Source organism: Petromyzon marinus, chromosome 13 (assembly GCF_048934315.1).
Source record: "Petromyzon marinus isolate PM22_M1 ecotype Great Lakes invasive population chromosome 13, UKy_Petmar_22M1.pri1.0, whole genome shotgun sequence".
Taxonomy (NCBI): domain Eukaryota; kingdom Metazoa; phylum Chordata; class Hyperoartia; order Petromyzontiformes; family Petromyzontidae; genus Petromyzon; species Petromyzon marinus.
In genome coordinates, this window is record NC_133679.1 from 13,826,535 (window position 1) to 13,847,642 (window position 21,108).

General features: G+C 52.1%; 1 protein-coding gene across 1 annotated transcript in view; it reads right to left on the reverse strand.

The window, feature by feature from the left end:
- Nucleotides 1-1,388: 1,388 nt before the first annotated feature.
- Nucleotides 1,389-21,108, reverse strand: part of LOC116942072 (coronin-2B-like) — an 86,322-nt gene continuing 66,602 nt past the window's right edge. The window contains exons 7-12 of the mRNA XM_032953630.2: nt 19,371-19,475; nt 18,434-18,530; nt 16,688-16,800; nt 15,276-15,366; nt 12,097-12,308; nt 1,389-9,147 (exon numbers count right to left, since the gene is read on the reverse strand). Coding sequence (XP_032809521.2) covers nt 8,776-9,147; nt 12,097-12,308; nt 15,276-15,366; nt 16,688-16,800; nt 18,434-18,530; nt 19,371-19,475 — 990 coding nt within the window. The 3' untranslated portion in view covers nt 1,389-8,775. The remainder of the gene's footprint in view (nt 9,148-12,096; nt 12,309-15,275; nt 15,367-16,687; nt 16,801-18,433; nt 18,531-19,370; nt 19,476-21,108) is intronic.

A 21,108-nucleotide genomic window follows, 5' to 3' on the forward strand; every position in this document is an offset into this window, starting at 1 on the left:
AGTGAGCCAGGGGAAGAGACGAGTACTTGTTACCATTACGGAGCAGCACGGCTTTGAGGCTCCTGGATGAGCTGTCAATGAAGAGGCGCCGCTCATTCTGGTTACAGGCGATTCCGATTGCCTCGAACAGACTGGTCACATTGTGGCAGGAGCAGAGCTCATCTTGACGGGTGAAGAAGCTGCAAAAAGGTTGGTGACGCTTCCTCTGATCTGCGACTTGCACACCTTCATCCAACAAGTTACACTACTTGAGCCTAGACGTCAAAAGCGTGGCATTGGACTTGGTGAGACCAAGATCTCTGAACAAGTCGTTGAGGTCTTTTTGATTGGGGTAATATGGGTTTCTGTCCTCAACTCCACCTCTGTAATTGTCATCTAGATCTACAACGTCTTCCTCGCTCTCTGACTTGCTGCTCTCTTCTAAAGAAGGCTGCTCTCTCTCCGGAGGAGTGGTTACGGGGAGCTCATGGCAGTGTGGTACCGGGGCGATGGATGAAGGAAGGTCCGGGTACGTGATAGCAGGTGCATTCTTGCCAGTCCGACGTTTGGAAGGGTCCACCATGCTGAAGTAGCAGTTGCTTGAGTGGTCAGTGGGTTCCCGACAAATTGTTGGGATAGCGAACTTCATGGCTCTCTTTTCCCCTCTGTACCATCCTACAAACATACATTTATTTCACCCATGACTGATGTGTAAGAGATTCTCCCAACATTTTTCATTGATATATTTTTTCAATAACATGGAAAATTGTAAAACATTTAAAAATTGTGAACTTTTACAAAAAAAATCCTCCAAATTCCGAGCAACAATTGTCCATCTTACCTTCCAGAGTTGTTTTTGCATTGCTCGCAGGTGAAATGAGGTGCCCAGGGTTTGTCTCGATCCCCGACAGGCATGCCGAAATATGCCTTCTAGGTCTCACACATCTTAGCAGATGCTTCCACAGAGTGTTTTATCGCTCTTGTCTTGATAAATTGGCCGCAGACAAAGCAAAATGCGTCTGCCGGATGCTTGCAGCCTCTTGATGCCAACTCAGAAAAATGTAGAGATGTATCCACTTATGCAGCTGGAACTAAACTGAACTGGTGGGCTTCAGGCCCCTGTATTTATACTACTATTTATATTACTGGAAAGTTCTAGAATGTTCTAGAAGCTACTCCAAGTTTACTCGGCACTGAATCTATCTGGAATGTTCTGGAAAATAGGTAGAATTTCAAAATATCAATATCCTGGTCACAAAAGCAAAGTTTGTGGAAAATAATAGCCATTTTCTGTACTTTTGAGGCGTAAGCAATTAGGAAATAACACTTACTACCCAGGAAAAAACAAAATAAAAAAGTTACACAGTGTTATCACTGTAGCACACACATCACGTATAACAACAAACAAGTTATGAAGCTCAGATTTTATTTGGATGTATATGGATATTTTTTTATGAGTACCATAAGGTAATTTCAACAAATACATACGCTGTAAATGTCCAATGCATGCATTGCGCGTGCATGCGTATAAAATTCTCTGTCGACAATTACAGAAGACACAGATCTCCGTGATTAAAATTCACTTTTAAAATCAGCAACCCCCCTTAATTCTCACCTCTCAACAACAACAACAGAAAAACGAACACGACTCACGAATTATATTAATCTTTATACTTTCGTATCCGCAACACGGTACCCGGGCGCGTAACAAACAAAAAAAACCGCGCAGCCGAGGTTTCGACGCGCCAATCCGGATGTCGAGTTTATCCATTTTGGAACGTAGAACAACAACAAGAAGAACAACAACAACAAGAGGCGTCGTTTTTTTTTAAATCCGGCAGTGACCGTGCAACCGTTCAGCGCTGTAAACATTCAACGCCGGTCAGAATCCACGCTGCTCTTTGGGCGTTGGCTCCGGCCCGCTGGGGAACAGAATCCACCTGGGCTCTCTGAACGGTGCAGGTGGTTTCATTTGGTTCGTGGAATTCGAGGACATTTTTCTAGTTATCTTTTGCCACCCACCCCCACCTCCTCCTCCTCCTCCCCACAGCTGTAACTCGGATTGCTCCGTCGTTGTCGCGCCGCTGAGTGGGATGTCTCTCCTCTTTGACCGACGCCCTCCCTCCCTCTCTCTTCTGTCTCCGAGTTGTTAGCGACACGACCCACGGAGAGGGACACCGTACACAGTTACCTCCGACATCTCTCTGATCCATCCCAGGAAGGCGGTAACACGCCCCCCTCCACACCAATCTGCTCTGCCACCGAGACGTGATGACCATCGCATTGCAATCAAGCACATGCTTTTTTTCATTCTCAAAGCATGGATTTTTTTTCTTTTTTGGCCATATTTAAAAGTGCAAAAAGCGAAGTTTAACGTCACGGGTTTGTGTGCACTCATTGGCGTCTGGGTCTGAGACCCATCCAGATTCGAACGCAGGTGCCCGCATCTCTGTGAGTTTACCCAGCCACCCCACAAAGCCATCGACGACGACGTTGCCAGTCACGTGACCAGATTGAGGCACAAAAACTACCGTTGGCAGTGGTGTTGTGGTAACTTCTGAAACGAGCACTTCGGATATAAGCACAGCTGGCCCTGCTCCCCAAGGGGTGTTGGTGGTGGAAGGGGCAGCTTCTACCGAGTCTCAAAAATATGTGGGCAACCGCGCAGTCAAACAAAACAAAATTACACTCGTGATCTACGGGGCGTCCGTTCCGAACCAGCGACCCGGGGCCACGCGTCCCGCTCGGGGCGGTGGGGGGGGGGGGGTTCATCCCGGATCGTCGGCCCTCGTTCGTCATCTTCGGGAAGACGACGTTTGGTTTGGAAGGCGATCGTCCGATCTGCGGGCGAACAAAATTGCGGCTCGTTTCCGCCGCGGAAAGTTGACGAAACGCGATGGCTCCGTCGACGCGTGGGCGAGTGAAAGGTGACCGCCCGTGCGGGAGCAGCGGGACGCACCGCGGGGTTTGCCGCGCGCATCGGTTTTCGACGTTGTGTGTTGCCCGAAGGTTTAAAAAGCCACCACGTGATGGACGCGTATCTTCAGAGTGTCGCCGGGAAATCGTGGAACTGGAATACAAATGTCCCGTTTCAATCTGCTTTCCTCCCTAAGCCGAAGTGACGAGTTGAAGACTGACCACAGCTGTTTGCTTACAGAAGCACAAGGGGCTTTGCTACCCTGTCCAGGCGTTTTTGTTTTTTTCCCCCTCCATGCAGGGTCGTCCTCTTGTTGAGGTAGTTGTCCCAGAAAATAAATATACGTCTTCCCGGGATGTTAAAAATAGCGCCGGTTGCATAATGACACATCACTCGAGACGAAACGTTAACGCGTAGTATTCCCCATTTCGCGGTACATAGAACAGTGATATAAGTCTTCCTCCCGTGATATGTCTCGTTTTTTTGGTACCTCTGAAGGTGGGAACCCAAGCACAAATGGAGAACAATCATTGAGACTGCGTGTCGGTGTATGGCCCTGAATGTAGGTGATGTTATTTTCCTCTCCCGGTATGCAGGAGGTCTGGGGTTCCATCCCGACCCGGACACCTGCTGTATATTTGGAGTTTGCGTGTCTCTCTCCCCGTGGTCGCGTGGATTTTTTCTCCAGGTCCTCCGGTTTTTCCCTTCCCGTTTAAAAACACGCGTTTAGATTATTTAGCTGCGATCAATGTCCACGTGATGAGCCACTTCCGTTGAGCTGCTATCATTTGTGGCCGGGTCGCTTCAAAAAAAGAAGCTAATAGCTCAGTGGGCCTTACCTGGTAAAATAAAATAAAAATAGTTTCCTTTTATTTTTCGTGCGATTTCATTCAACATTCCGACACTTTGCACTCCTAACGTGTTTTTTTTGTATCGCTCGTTATTGTAACTCTCCGTCCCATACCCGTCTGGACATCTGTGAACAAACAGCTTTATAGCTCATCGGATTCTGATTCTGACGTGGGCGTGAACTCGGCGTCATTTTTTAGTGGAGCTCGTGGAACCTTTATTTTAAGGCGACAGTGATGCACGCTAACCAGTGCCGGATTATCCCAGCAGCAACAGTAGCTACATATGTAGTAGCTACGGGCCCCGCACTTTCAAGGGCCCCGCGCTAAATGCTTTCAAGCTATCAATTCCGGTTCTGTGATTCTGCACTTGCTCTAATGCTATAGTACTATACCGCCTTCGACTTTTATGAACGACCGGGTGTTTAAGGTTAGCGATTTGTCGTATTATCTGGCTGTATAGCAAATGAAAATGACTTTACTATGCAAGTAAAAAAAATGTACGTGTTTTTTATTTTATTTAGGACCCCTTTATAACATATGATATAGGCCCCGCACTAGCTTAATCCGGCACTGACGCTCACTGAAACAATCCGTGGTCCGGGAGCAAAGCGAGGGACCGTGCGGAGGCAGCTGGCAAACAAAAGGCAGATTTTCGTAAAGCAAATCTCAAGTTCAGCGGAAATAAGACCACCCCTCCACCCACCACCACCCCTCCGCTAAAAAAAACATTACCAATGCCGCCTTATCACAGAAATGTGTGTGTACAGTAGTGGGCTAGTGCTGTGGAGGCAATGGCCCAATGAGCGAGCGCAGGGACAGCAGATATGGTTGCAATTGCCTGCCACAAGGTGCCAATACTGCTGTCTTGCGAGAGTTCCCCGAGTGGGGGATTTTACGCGTCTCTCTGACGGAGGAGTCTGTTACGATTGCTAATCGCCCAAGGGAATAGGAATCTGAGCGTTAGCGCGCGTGTGATGTCAACACACGCACATCTTTGCCCCTGCCTCGTATGTATGCCCGTACGTTGGACTTCTTTCGCGCCGTACGTAGTCAACCGTGCCCATGAGATGTGCGGGTGAAGGACAGCAAACTAGGCACACAGAAAGCGGCTCTAAAGAAATGGGTTTCCGATGTAGTGTCCCCCCACAACGCCTCATTTTCTTCGTGTGAAAATAATTTCACCCGTGCTTTTTTTTTTACACCTTAAATCAACAAGTTGAAGAGCGCCGTCAACGGCACTCTTTTAATACTCGTGCGTTCAGCGTCGGGCAACGCGCGTGTGTACGTTGAACTTCTTTCGCGCCGTACGTAGCCAACCGTGCTAATCGTGCCACTCCCGTGTCGCCCCCCCGGTTGAAGATAAAGGAAAGGAGTTTTAACACGTGTTAGGCTTTCGCGACCAATATCATCCATAATAGAGGTTTTTTTTGGGGTTAGATCGCGTAAATATATAAATGTTGTGTCGTTAGAACCCGCCACCACCCGACACAGCCAACTAGTAAGAGTTGTCACGTCAACAGAACGTGGGCAATTCGAAACTTGTACAGCACTACACCGGTGTGTTGGAGAGCCAAGCCACAACATTTACAAACTGAGTACGACATTTTGCCAGTAATTAGCTAGCTTCATCATCAATGATCATCACCGGTGTGCTGTACTAGTGACGAATTGGCCACGTTCTGTTTACGTGACAACCCTTACTAGTTGGCTGTGTCGGGTGGTGGCGGGTTCTAACGACACAACATTTATATATTTACGCGATCTAACCCAAAAAAACCCCTCTATTATGGATAAAGGAAAGGATTTTACGGAGAAAAAATAATAATAAATTCGGTCTTAAAAAAAGAGAGAGAACATATTGAAAAAGAATGGGTGCCAGATGTCCTTGCCATGTAAGCACGACCCCTCAGCTCAAACTAAAACCCCACGACCAAAACATTTGCCTTGTTGCTGTAACAACATTCTTTTTGGTCCGTTCTGTAATAAGGCAGGCGTGGTGGCAGTGCTAGTAGCATACCTATCAACCCCTTATCAGTGCCCTACATTATTACAGACCTTATTGGTCACCCCGTGCCCCTTTAAAAATCCCAACGTTCATCCTACAAAGTCCCATCACAAGGGAGAAACTCAAACACATAGACACTTTTCGTTTTTTTGTTTAACACTCCGTCTCCCTGTACAAGAATAGGAGGTACACCGTATGGGTTGCCACGGCGGCGTGGAGCAGCGACGGAGGTGGGCAGCGCTTAATCGTTTGTGCCCTCGTGAAATTGTCACCTGAACTTCAGGTGGCGTGGCACACGGACGGGGAGGGAGGGCGTCGTGTCGCGACCGTTTCCCGGCCGAGCCCCTCCGTCGCGTTACAGTAGACGGGGGCCCAATGCCGTTGCCTCTCCCGTGGAGCTCGTTAATAATATATTTTCATTTCTCGCCGATACAATACGAGTGGCCGGCTAGCGGAATTCCTCCGGGGGGTTGGGGCGGTGGCTGTGGTGGAGAGAGCGAGAGAGAGCGAGCGTGTGGAGAGAGGGGAGAGATGGGAGATAGAGCGCAGCGAGCTCCGGCAAAAATCGCTCAACCAACGCGATCACCCGTTCCTGGTTTTCTCTAAGCATCATCATCTTTTTCGTTGAGGTAGCTGCCCAAGGGAAATTTGTAAGTCTTCACAGGGCACTAAAGAAGTCCCAGTCCGATTATTCACGGTTGGCTACGTACGGCGCGAAAGAGGTTCAACGGTACATACACTCGTGTTATTATAATTTGGACCACTCGTGCGTAGCTCCACAACCCTCGTTCTGCTATTGTGCAAGCGGCCGACTCTCACTGCCGGCGCAAGGAGCCCCGCATCAGCCCGCCATAGATTTCATACGTACGATTTTTTTTTGTCGTGTGAAATCCCCGGCGGCTGGGAAAAAAGCAGGAGGAGTCTCGCGTTGCCACAGCGTCCCACTGGCTGGCTGCGTACGCTGCCTCCTCCCTCGATCGCGGCGTGCGTTGAAAGACTGGCGGACCTGGGGCTGTACAAGCGTCGGTGGCCATGGCACAACCGCCACTTAACACCGGCATCACCCATCATCACCATCACACCGCGACCGCAAGCGAGCCCCACCGTCACCATCACCCACACCATCATCATCATCATCTATACCACGAGGCCACCAGAACATCACCTAGATGATCATCTTCATCATCTCCACCACCTACACAATCATCAATTCAACTATGGCACCACCTGCAACATGATCAGTATCATCTCCACCATGTGTGTCGTGGTGGCGAGATGTTAACTCTCTCGCCTGGTATACAGGCGGTCGTGGGTTCGATCCCGACCCTGACGCCTTCTGCTGCTGCTGTATATTTGGAGTTTGCGTGTCTTTCCCCGTGGTCGCGTGGATTTTTCTCCGGGTCCCCCGGGTTGTTTCCCTCCACATTTAGAATCAACATCACACGTTTGGATTTTTTTGCCTGCTATACATTTCCACGTGATGATCCCCTTTTGTTGAGCGATTATTTGTGGCCATGTCGCTTATGCCAAACAACAGAGCTACGTACCACAGTGGCACTCACATGGTAAAATGAGAATAAAAAATTATAAAAACTAAAAAATAGACACCACCATCATCATTATCGTCTCCACCAGCTTCACCGCCATCATCTCCACCATGACATCACCGCCGTCAGAATCACTTACATTCTTACCGTCACCACCACGACAAAGATCCCCCCCATATACAGTATTTAAACTTGACAGACTGTTGGGGCAAGTGCTGTTAGCGAGCAACTGCAAAGGCCGGCACGGTGTACGAAGGGGTCGGTGGCCAACACCACGCCCGGCCGCCTTTGTCTCCCCAGTGGCGATGTTTTACTACGCACTGCACCAGGCACACATTTGAGGCCGAGTCGATCTGGGGGGGGGGGGGGGGGGAGGCGCCCAGGGACCGGTTCAGATAATCCGCCATCGGTGTTGGTGGCCGTGAGCGGGGATCGAACTCGGGTGGCCGGTAGCGCTAACCGCTACGCTGCTGCTCCCCAGCACACCAACGCCAACACCACCACCACCACGGGGCGCACCGGGCAAGGGCGGCAAAGGGCGGCCGCCCGCGGCGGCCTCGAACGTCACCCTCGGAGGGACCCCCCCGGAGCGTGCGGGGCGGGGGGGAGGAGGGGGAACCACGGCGCGCGTTTGCGTTAGATAGAAGCTGCGTGTGAAAAGTGACGAGGGGAGGGGTGAGACAGACGAGGTGGGGAGTGAGACTGGAGGGGGGGGAGTGGGCGGAGACAGACGAGGCAGACTGAGAGACCTCCTCCCTCCGTGATCTCAGAGCCGCACAGTTCCCAAACCGCCCAATGTCGGCCACTCTCCCAGGCATCCAGCAAGGACTTCGTGGTCGGTCCGGAGCAGCCAACGCGGGGGCAGGAGGGGGGCACGTGGAAGGATGTTAAACGGATTTCTCCTCCCCAAAGTCCAAAAGTTGGTGATGATCAGGGGAGTGGCGGAAGCCGGGGAAGGAGGTGGGGGGGGGATGTAGACAGCCCGACCCTGTGTCTGCGACGACCACCGAGCTGAGACGCTGGACTCACCCAGCAGGCAATGCGGGGGAAAACAAACAAAAGCAAAACCTGAGACGGAGTCTTCTACCTCACCCGCCGGAGCTCCCTTCGCCGGACAGCAGAACCAGGGCTTGCCCGGCGCGCCACATTCGGCACGCCGCTCGGTACGGCCGTGGCCGCCAGGCACGTGCGTCCTGCAGTCTACCATTGCTGCTGCTGCTGCTGTTGTTGTTGTTGTCAGCCCGTAACTTCCCATTGCAGGGAAAGAGCCTCCCGATCTTTTATTCCATTCCTTCCCGATTCTTCGTCGGTGCTGTCCGGTAACCGGCGACCCACTAAATATTCTCCGGCGAAGGGACCACCCGGGTGCAATTAAATCCGAGCACAAAAAAAGCGCCGGCCGCTGGGTTGACGGTCGCCGGTGCCCCCGGTTACCAGTCGCCGGTGCCCCCGCTTGCCGGCTGGCGTGCTCTCGGCTCACGCCGAGGAGTGCGACGACGCCGCCGAGTTAAACCGCGCCAGGACAGGGTGCCGGGCCGACGCGTCGGCGGGCGTCAAGAAGAGAGGTGCAGCCACTTGGGCCCCCACGGTGGCCAACGGGAACTGCGCCTGCTGCTGCTGCTGCTGCTGCTGCGCCTGCTGCTGGTGCTGCTGCTGCGCCTGCTGCTGGTGCTGCTGCTGGTACCGCTGGTGCTGGTGGACGACGGCACGGCTCGCGCTGTTGTGCAGGTTCCGGAGCTCGAGTTCGAGCTGCCGGATGCGGGCGTCACGGATCGCCAGCTGCGACCGCAGGTTGCGGATCTCCTGCTCCTGCTGCCTCAGCCGATCGTCGTCCGGAGGCGGCCGGTGCTAGCGGGAGGGAGGCGTGTGGGGAGCGAGGGTGGGGGGAGCGAAGGCGCCGTGTTAGCCACCGGTACAAAGTTAACGACGCGTCGATTCGATCGTCTTAACTCTCATCCGTGCGTCGGATCGGTCGTTTGCGGTCTGCTCGCAGCCAGCATTGCCACGTCTGCTGGCTTCATCCCCGCCTTGTCCTCACGTCGAGGCAGCTGCTGTCTTGGGAAACCTGTATGTTCTTCCCGGGACCCAGTTGCGTAATTAAAGATGTTAACTACCTCGCCTGGTAGCCAGGAGGTCGTGGGTTCGATCCTCACCCTGACGCCTGCTGCTGTATATTTGGAGTTTGCGTGTCTCTCTCCCCGTGGTCGCGTGGATTTTTTCCCTCCACATTTTATAACCATATGCCTTGAGTATTTGGCTTCTATAAATGTCCACGTGATAAGCCACTTCGTTGGGCTATCGTTTGTGGCCAGGTCCCTTTTGATAAAGAGCTACACAGCTCAGTGGGCCTTACCTCGTAAAATAAATAACAGTTTTTGTTTAATCCTCTTTGGTTCTTTCGGTAAAGTCACGGAGAATGAGAATAAAATAATAAAATAACACAATAAAATTCTCACGACGTTTGTTTCGTCGAATACACCACTCAATAGTCTGCATGCAACTCCCACCCTCTTCTGGCCTAGCAACGACATTCTACTTCCCATGATATAATTCCTGCTGCTAAGTACGCCGAGAGATGGCAGTCCCCATTTACAGCTCTTCCGCCAAGCCACTGAGCGGTCGGAGGTGTCCCCGCGCTGTATCAGTCACGGAGGTTGTTCGACCACAACTTCGCCGCGCTGGTCAATGCGGGTTGGCTGGCAGAGCAGGGAGATGGCGCGGGACTGGTTCAGATAATCGCCACTGACGTTGGCTGCGGCCGGGAATCGAACTCGGGCTCTCCCGGGCTCCGAGTTACGGTACGCTGGCCGCCCTGCGCTACCCCTCCAGCCCGACCGACTGGCCGGCCGCTCGTCAATTATTTTCCGAAGTTATATATTTTTTGGCGAGTGGAGAAAACGAATCTGCACAAACCACACGGGAGGAATGATATTATTACTATTATTAAAGTACTCAGAGTAAAGCTAGCGGTGGTGCAGCCAATGGCGGAGCCAGGATTTTCAGGTGGGGAGGGGGGGGGAATGATAGGAGTTGTTAGTAAGTAAGGACTTGTCCCTTGCTTTTTATTCCACGATTGTGCGGCGATGGCGCAGCCATCGATCGAGGGTCGAATTCGAACCGCGTTGTGTGATCGGCATCGCGCTCGCTGAAGGTGTCGATGCCTTCAGGGAAGTTGTGTACTGTATACACAACTGGGCACAATTCTGAGTCACTTATAACCGCTTTGCCGTTACTTATTGCCAATTATGGACTCAGACTATCGTCCTATCGTCTCATCGAGTCCCTGGCACGTAATAATATGCTTCACAGTGGCAGTGGGGGTCGCAAAATGCCGATTTATTACGAATAAACCCCAATGATCCGATCGAAATTAGCGATTTCGATCGGATCACCCCCCCCACTGGCTCCGCCAGTGGGTGCAGCGGTTGGCACGCTGCGTCCGCTCCGAGCTCGGCGATGATTTCGATTCTTTGCCCCAGCTAACGTCGGTGGCAAGCGGATATCTGAACTGGCCCTGCGACCCCGGCTCACCCAACCTCCCAACCTGCGCCGACCAGAGTGGGGAAATACGCGGCGTGGAGAGGGAGACCTCCATCCAGCGGCGGATATCATAAAGAGCGGAAGAGATTGACGGTGGGATTTCTGAGTGACAAAGGCGTGCGATTGCTCCCTACGCCCACCGCGGGTGTGATTGGTGACCTCAACTCAGGGGTGGGCAACCTGCGGCTCTTTGAGGACCGCTTCGTGACGTACGTGTACGTCATTCGTTCTTCTTCGCGTGCGCCATCGGAGCGGGAAGTGAAAGAGCTCACGGGAGGGCGTGCGGCACAGTTTGGCGCCCAGCTGTCGTAGATTGCGGCGGTCGTGTCGCTACAGTTGTATGCGGCGAGTACAGTGTCTTTAAAAACAACGGCGCTGCTACCCCTCTCTAAATAGAGTTAACGCTGAGCTGCGCGCACGCTCCGAGATTCAGCGGTGAACGGGACCCCACCATACAACTCTGGAAATATCGAAGTTTAGTTTTTTTTTTTATCCCGAATTCTAAAACAATTTGCTATTCTTGTTACTCCGGTTGCCGACCGCTGCCCCGAACAGCTCCATCAGGTGGCAGCCGCCCGCCCGCCCGCCCGCCCGTCCACCCACCCCCCCTCATTGTAATGAGCATAAATTTCACCCACGCTCGTAAAACTATCGTGCGTACATTGTGACGGGGCGGTGAATAATAGATTGGCGAACGTGCGTATAGCCGACAGGCTGTGGCGCTGGCACTGCCGCGGTTGGCCCATTCGCGTGGTTAACATCCCCAGTCAGCCCCGAGTTCGATTCCCCAGCCTGGGCTGGCATCAGTGGCGAGTGGCACCTGAACCTGATCCTGGTACCGGCTGCCCCTTCAACCAACCCACGCTGACCGGTGAGGTGAAATACGGTATAAAAAACAACAACGACCCAGCCTCGTCTAATGTGGGGTGCGACGGTAGCCGGGAGATGTTTACACTCTCGCCTGGTACGCAGGAGGTCGTGGGTTCGATCCCAACCCTGATGGAGTTTGCGTGTCTCTCTATAAATGTCCACGTGATAAGCCACTTCGTTGGCATATCATTTGTGGCCAGGTCGCTTAAAAAAAAAGATCTGCATAGCTCAGTGGGCCTTACCTGGTAAAATAAAAAAAAAATAGTTTAGTACAATAACCTCGCTCAATTCAGGACACGTGCGACACCCTTATCGATCGCAACTTCTTAGAGTGCCGACTGTGGGCTGACCTCCTGCCTTTCCTGCTGATATTTTTTCACGATTCACCTTGCCGTCGAGTTTATCGTTGGAGTCGTTGGCTCCCTCGTGCCCGTTCACCACCACCGGAGCCATGTGCCGGAGAAAGGAGCGCTGGGCCTGCGCCGCTTCCCGCGGCACGCCGGCAGCGGTAGCGGCGCTCAAGTCCGGCCTGCCCGGCGCCACCACCACTGAGGTGGAGGCGTCCAGGGCCCCGTCCTTGAGAGACACCAGCATGGGGCCTGTGAGACAGACCCGGATTTCTGATCAGGTCTTGAGACTCGAGAGAGCAGTGCTTCTTATTCTTAGCCTGGGGCGCACGGACCCCCTGGACGTGCGAGATAACGGAAGTACAAATACGTTGCTTAATCAAACCTCCGTGTATTTATTAACATACATTTTTTTTGTTACGATTGAGAATCAAAGGGGTGCAAGGCTGCAGTAAAGGTAATAACCGTTGCTCTAGACAATAGACTGACTGGTCTCTGATGGGGACTCTAGACAATGGACTGACTGACTGGTCTCTGATGGGGTCTCTAGACAATGGACTGACTGACTTGTTTCTGATAGGGTCTCTAGACAATAAACTGACTGACTTGTTTCTGATGGGGTCTCTAGACAATAGACTGACTGACTGGTCTCTGATGGGGACTCTAGAGAATGGACTGACTGACTGGTCTCTGATGGGGACTCTAGACAATGGACTGACTGACTTGTTTCTGATGGGGTCTCTAGACAATAGACTGACTGACTTGTTTCTGATAGGGTCTCTAGACAATAAACTGACTGACTTGTTTCTGATGGGGACTCTAGACAATGGACTGACTGACTTGTTTCTGATAGGGTCTCTAGACAATAAACTGACTGACTTGTTTCTGATGGGGTCTCTAGACAATAGACTAACTGACTGGTCTCTGATGGGGACTCTAGACAATGGACTGACTGGTCTCTGATGGGGTCTCTAGACAATAAACTGACTGACTTGTTTCTGATGGGGTCTCTAGACAATAGACTGACTGACTGCTCTCTGATGGGGACTCTAGACAATAGACTGACTGACTGGTCTGAAATGGGGTCTCTAGACAATAAACTGACTGACTTGTTTCTGATGGGGACTCTAGACAATAGACTGACTGACTGGTCTCTGATGGGGTCTCTAGACAATGGATTGACTGACTGGTCTCTGATGGGGTCTCTAGATAATGGACTGACTGACTTGTTTCTGATGAGGTCTCTAGACAATAGACTGACTGACTGGTCTCTGATGGGAACTCTAGACAATGGACTGACTGACTGGTCTTTGATGGGGACTCTAGACAATAAACTGACTGACTGGTCTCTGATGGGGTCTCTAGACAATAGACTGACTGACTGGTCTCTGATGGGGTCTCTAGACAATGGACTGACTGACTGGTCTCTGATGGGGACTCAAGACAATGGACTGACTGACTCGTTTCTGATGGGGACTCTAGACAATAGACTGACTGACTGGTTTCTGATGGGGACTCTAGACAATGGACTGACTGACTCGTTTCTGATGGGGACTCTAGACAATAGACTGACTGACTGGTCTCTGATGGGGACTCTAGACAATGGACTGACTGACTCGTTTCTGATGGGGACTCTAGACAATAGACCGACTGACTGGTTTCTGATGGGGTCTCTAGACAATGGACTGACTGACTGGTCTCTGATGGGGACTCTAGACAATAGAGTGACTGACTTGTCTCTGATGGGGTCTCTAGACAATAAACTGACTGGTCTCTGATGGGGTCTCTAGACAATGGACTCACTGACTGTTCTCTGATAGGGTCTCTAGACAATGGACTGACTGACTGGTCTCTGATGGGGACTCTAGACAATAGACTGGCTGACTCGTTTCTGATGGGGACTCTAGACAATAGACCGACTGACTGGTTTCTGATGGGGTCTCTAGACAATGGACTGACTGACTGGTCTCTGATGGGGACTCTAGACAATAGAGTGACTGACTTGTCTCTGATGGGGTCTCTAGACAATAAACTGACTGGTCTCTGATGGGGTCTCTAGACAATGGACTCACTGACTGTTCTCTGATGGGGTCTCTAGATAATAGACTGACTGACTGGTCTCTGATAGGGTCTCTAGACAATAGACTGACTGACTGATCTCTGATGGGTTCTCTAGACAATAGACTGAATGACTGGTCTCTGATGGGGTCTCTAGACAATGGACTGACTGACTGGTCTCTGATGGGGTCTCTAGACAATAGACTGACTGACTTGTTTCTGATGGGGTCTCTAGACAATAGACTGACTGACTTGTTTCTGATGGGGACTCTAGACAATAGACTGACTGACTGGTCTCTGATGGGGACTCTAGACAATAGACTGACTGGCTGGTCTCTGATGGGGACTCTAGACAATAGACTGACTGGTCTCTGATGGGGTCTCTAGACAATGGACTGACTGACTGGTCTCTGATGGGGTCTCTAGACAATGGACTGACTGACTGGTCTCTGATGGGGTCTCTAGACAATGGACTGACTGACTGGTCTCTGATGGGGTCTCTAGACAATGGACTGACTGACTGGTCTCTGATGGGGTCTCTAGACAATGGACTGACTGACTGGTCTCTGATGGGGTCTCTAGACAATGGACTGACTGAATTGTTTCTGATGGGGTCTCTAGACAATGTACTGACTGACTGGTCTCTGATGGGGTCTCTAGACAATGGATTGACTGACCGGTCTCTGATGGGGTCTCTAGACAATGGACTGACTGACTGGTCTCTGATGGGGTCTCTAGACAATGGACTGACTGACTTGTTTCTGATGGGGTCTCTAGACAATGGACTGACTGACTGGTCTCTGATGGGGTCTCTAGACAATAGACTGACTGACTGGTCTCTGATGGGGACTCTAGACAATAGACTGACTGACTTGTTTCTGATGGGGTTTCTAGACAATAGACTGACTGACTGTTCTCTGATGGGGACTCTAGACAATAGACTGACTGACTTGTTTCTGATCGGGTTTCTAGACAATAGACTGACTGACTGGTCTCTGATGGGGTCTCTAGACAATAGACTGACTGACTTGTTTCTGATGGGGACTCTAGACAATAGACTGACTGACTGGTCTCTCTCTCCACCATCGGCTAGCATGAACACCACCGCTCAGAAGCTGCAATCGCGGAACAGACCCTGGCTCGTTGAGCCAATGAACGCACCTTTGTTGACGCCACTCAGCCACTCGTCGGCACTCAGAGCTGGCTGGGGCCCAGCAGTCAAGGGGTAAATGTCCTCTTGGTACGCCTCAGACTGCGGGAGGGACGGATGAGACCAGTTGTGCAGTGAACGTTGGCTGGGCGCACAATGGCTAAGGGGTTCATCTTCTTTGGTTCTTTCGGTAAAGTCACGTAGAATGAGAATAAAATAATAAATTAATAAACTAAAATAACACAATAAAATGCTCACGACGCTTCGGCCACAACACAAGTGGCCTTCTCCAGGTGAAAGGAACAGACCTGTCGGGACATTGAAGCTCTGTCGTCCCGACAGGTCTGTTCCTTTCACCTGAAGAAGGCCACTTGTGTTGTGGCCGAAACGTCGTGAAAATTGTATTGTGTTATTTTATTTTATTAATTTATTATTTTATTCTCATTCTACGTGACTTCATCGAAAGAACCAAAGAAGATGAATCCTTGCAGTCACGAAAGCTTTAAATCGGTAAGGGGTTCATTGCCCATTTTTTTTTCGTGATACAAGCAGTTACTGTTTCGATTTAAAGCTTTCGTGACTGCAAGGATTCATCTTCTTTGGTTCCTTCAGTAAAGTCACGTAGAATGAGAATAAAATAATAAAATAACACAATAAAATTCTCACGACGTTTCGGCCACAACGCAAGCGGCCGTCTTCAGGTGAAAGGAACAGACCTGTCGGGACGCCAGAGCTTCAGTGAACGATGTTAACCAGCTTAAAAGTCGCTACGAATCTTATTTTATTATTTTATTCTCATTCTACGTGACTTTACCGAAAGAACCAAAGAAGCAGTTACTGGTCGTGGTGGACGCTTGCTAGGTTGCTCATTCACTCATTCATTCACTCAGTAATCCGCTCATTCACTCGCTCATTCACCCACTCAATGATTCAATAACTCGTGCATCCACTCACCCGCTTTCTTACCCTTTTACAACTACTTTTTTTATTTTACCATGTAAGGCCCACTGAGCTATATAGCTCTCTTTCAGCAGCGATCTGGCCACAAATCATCGCTCAACGAAGTTGCTTATCACGTGGAAATGTATAGCAGCCAAATACTGTAAACACGTGATGTTGATTCTAAATGTGGAGGGAAAAACCCAGAGGAACTGGAGCAGAATCTACGTGACCACGGTGAGAGAGAGAAACACGCAAACTCAAAAGATACAGCAGGCATCATCAGGGACATGATCGAACCCACGGGCTCCTGTACACTAGGCGAGGTAGTTAACATCTCACCACTGCGGCGCCCCATTCAACCACTCACTCGCCCACCCAGTCACCCACTTAGTCGTCCACTCAGTCACCCACCCACTCAGTGTCACCCACTCATTCAACCACCCACTCACCCACCCACCTCCCCGCTCAGTCGCCCACTCACCCGCCGTGGTACGATCATGGAGATGGGCTCAATGGTGCCTTTGGGGACGATGAGCTTGTAAAAGCGGAAGACCTCGCACACCGCCGTGTCCACGCCTCGTTTGGGCATCATGCCTGGATCGCAAACCGGACGCTCGCCATCAGCCCTGATCTGCGAGCCACGAGGCATCCCCATCACGGTAGAACACAGTCGCGCACGTAGGCAGGCAAGCAGGCAGGAAGGCAGGAAAGCAGGCAGGCAGGCAGACTGGCAGGCAGGCAGCCAGGCAGGCAGGCAGGCAGATAGGCAGGAAGGCAGGCAGGAAGGCAGGAAAGCAGGCAGACAGACAGACAGACAGGCAGGCAGGCAGATAGGCAGGAAGGCAGGCAGGCAGGCAGGCAGGCAGACAGGCAGGAAGGCAGGAAAGCTGGCAGACAGACAGACAGGCAGGCAGGCAGATAGGCAGGCAAGCAGGCAGGAAGGCAGGAAAGCAGGAAGGCAGACAGACAGACAGGCAGGCAGACAGGCAGGAAGGCAGGCAGGCAGGCAGGCAGGCAGGAAGGCAGACAGACAGGCAGACAGACAGACAGGCAGGCAGGCAGGCAGGCAGACAGATAGGCAAGCAGGCAGACAGGCAGGAAGGCGGGCAGGCAAGCAGGCAGACAGGCAGACAGGCAGGCAGGCAGACAGGCAGACAGACAGGAAGGCAGACAGAAAGGCAGGCAGGCAGTAAGGCATGCAAGCAGGCAGGCAGGAAGGCAGGCAGTAAGGCAGGCCGGGAATCAAGTAAACGTTACAGTGCGCAATGGCGCGCACCACACGTGCAAAACACGTTCCCCTGGGGCTCGCACGTCGTTGGTAGTGACCACCAGTTCAGAAGAACCGCATTGTGGCGATTTTGTCCTCGCTCGCCCGTTGCAAGTAACTGAGACGACGCCGCACCTCCCATTAGCCCGGTCGGCTACGCACGGTGCGAACGGCGTTGAGACACGAGGACGCGGCCGTGGACCGGCTTTGTCAGTACCGGGATTCATTGGCACAGAACCGCCATCGACGTCCACCACTGCCGTGTGCCTCTGGGCGTGCCTTGACCCAGTCAAAGGAGGGGGGCAGCACGAAGCGGAAGGGGGGCAGCAGAGGGGGGGGGGGGTCGGGAGGGCGGCGCGGGGGACCCTCGCCGTACAACTCCCATCGTGGGAATGAAGTTGGAAGAGTAGACGTTGGCGGTTGCCTACTGAACGTACCACCGCAAGCGGTGATTGATGATGATGATGATGACGATGACGACGGCGATGATTGAGGATTATTTACAATGTGCCCGTGAACAATCCTGATGACACTGCCAACGATGACGATGCTGCTGCACGATGGTTCTGATGACATTCATTAAAACGACGGTAACTATAATATTATAATGATGTGATAATGACCATCATGATGATGGTTGACACTATGATAACAATCACGTGGTATAAACGACAGCATCTTCTCCGAAGGGCTCTTACACTATAAACTATTTTTTTTTAATTTTACCAGGTAAGGCTCACTGAGCTATGCAGCTCTTTATCAGAAGGGACTTGGCCACAAATGATAGATCAACGAAGTGGCTTATCATCACGTGGAAATGTATTGCAGCCAAATACGCACGGTGATGTTGATTGTAAATGTGGAGGGAAGAACCGGAGGACCCCGGAGAAAAATCCACGCGACCACGGGGAGACAGAGACGGGGGGGGGGGGTGAGGGGGGTGTGGGGGGGGGGGCTCACCCATTCCTTTCTGCGGCTGATGGGAGTGATATTCCCCGAGGAAGTGCAGGAAGGGCTTCTCCGTGCTGATCTCGTAGTAGCGGATCGTCGTGTCGCCCTGCGCACACCGCCCCGGTCGCGCGGACGGTCATCACAGATCGGAGAGGCACAGGCTTGAGTCACTCCGACAATGGATTGTCCAATTGTATGCATCATCGTCGTCATCATCGTCGTCGTCATCTTCGTCATGGTCTAGTATCCGCATCTGCCGCCATGGTTTGTGCGGATGCGGCAACCCCTAAAACCGCATCCACTTCACGAACCACAGCAGCAGCTGATGAGGATACTTGGTGATAATGATTGTTTAACACGTAGGCTTTCGCGACCAATATTATTCGTAATAAAGGTTTTTGGGTGAGATCGCGTTATTTATAAATGTGTCGTAACCCTCCGCCACCCGACATGGCCAATCAGCAAAAAAGTGTCACGTTGACAAAAGACAAAATAGTTCACAAATTTAGCCCACCAGTGTGTTGAAGAGTGAATCCACAACATTTACAGTTTGAGTGTTGGGTGGTGGAGGGTTACGACACATTTATAAATAACGCGATCTAACCCAAAAACCTTTATTATGAACGATGATGATTGTATTGATGATGTTCATGTTGATGCACAGATCGAAATTTTTCAACTCTCCGGCAGTGAGCGGCGACCCAGAAGAGAACCGTGGAGCGTGTAACGCGAACCTCAGTTTCCATTTCACAAACACGAAGCAGGAAGCAATAGACGGTGGGAGCATCGAGCGGAACAACAATGGATTTTGCCGCACCGGCCTCTGCTGGCCACACAGCACGCGGCCTCAATAGGCGCTCGCTAACCCGACTGCCCACGTGGGAACACCCGCGCGTGGTGCCCGCCCGCCCGTTCACGGTGAGCCAGCGGAGGGAAGCAGCCGCACCTTGCCCACGACGAAGAGCATGCGCGTGTCGGAGTCGAAGAAGAGGAAGAGGAGGCCGGAGATCCCGTCGAGGTCGAGCGCCACCAGCGGCTTGGAGAGGTCCTCCTGCGGCGAGACGGCGACCGCCCCAACGCGCTCAGTCAGCGGTGGCGTCGCTGTTGCCCTCGTCACGGTCAACGCCGAGACGTCGCCGTGGGCCCACGAGGCGGACGATGCCATCGCAACCACAGCCACCGCTGCCGTCAAACACCACCGCCGCCACAGCCACCGCCACTGCCGCCACCGCCGCCGTCAACACCACCGCCACCACCGCCACCACTACCACCACCACCACCGCCGTCAACACCACCACCGCCACAGCCACCGCCACAGCCACCGCCACTGCCGCCACCACCGCCGTCAACACCACCGCCACCACCGCCACCACTACCACCACCACCACCGCCGTCAACACCACCACCGCCACAGCCACCGCCACAGCCACCGCCACTGCCGCCACCACCGCCGCCACCACCGCCGTCAACACCACCATCACCACCACTGCCAACACCGCTACCACCACAACCACCAACACCAGCACCACCGCATCTCTATTGCCCGACGCGTTCCTACCCTGCCACCAAACCGCACGGCCGCTGCTGCTGCGCGGCTGGCACGCAGCCTCACAGCGTCTGCCCTGGCAATGGTCGTCTCGCTGCCATCTCTCTCCACCCCCACCCCCCCCCGTTCGTCGCTGGCTTCGTGGGGACCGCTGCGGGCAACGGCTGCCTCGCGTTGCGGCAGCGGTCTCCACGAATCGGCCCAGCCCGGCGGTGGCACCAAGAGGCAGGGGAGCCATCAAGTTGGGAGTGCCTTTGGAGCAAAGCACCGGGGGTATGAAGGGCAACGTGCCAATGTATTTTAAACATATCACTCCAATCCTCTCCTCCCTGCACGGGCTCCCTGTAAGGTACAGAATCGACTTTTAAGATTCTTCTTCTCACGTTTCAGACCTTGAATGATTTGGCCCCTAAACATCTCACCAAACTAATAAAGAATTTAAGCTTTCGTGACTGCATAAATGACTCATTGTTTTTTTCGGTAAAGTCACGTATGTAGAAATACCATAAAATTATATTAAAATAAATAAATCACGACGTTTTGACCGCAACACAAGCGATCTTCATCAGGTGTAAAAAACAAATAGCGAGGGAGCACATAGGGTGACATCAACGCAACACATAGAGAGCGTTAAACTGCACGGAGGTAAATCCAACAAGAAGATGAGAGACGAGAATTCAACAAACCTAAGAAAAATTTACGTGATGCAAAATCAGTCGGCCAACGACACAGTTAGACACTTGCCTGGCGGACCACGAATTTCATAAGAGTGCTAAATTTCGTGTTCATCCTCTGGGTTGAACGCACCAGCATAGACAGAGTGAACAAATGCGAGTTACAAGGTAGCAGAAATACATACACAGGGACACCAAGAGGCAAGAAGAGGAAAGAAGGACAGAGGAGCAAGAAAAAGGGCCGGAGGGATGAACAGACAGAGGCTTAAAATAAGCAGCAGAGGTGGGGGGAGGGGCCGGAGAAAGCAAGGGGCGCAATAAGTTTAGGACAGAATTGTAAAGGTGACTTCCCCATGGTGACGAGATGTTAACTACCTCGCCTGGTATACAGGAGGTCGTGGGTTTGATCCCGACCCTGACGCCTGCTGCTGCTGTATATTTGGAGTTTGCATGTCTCTCTCCCT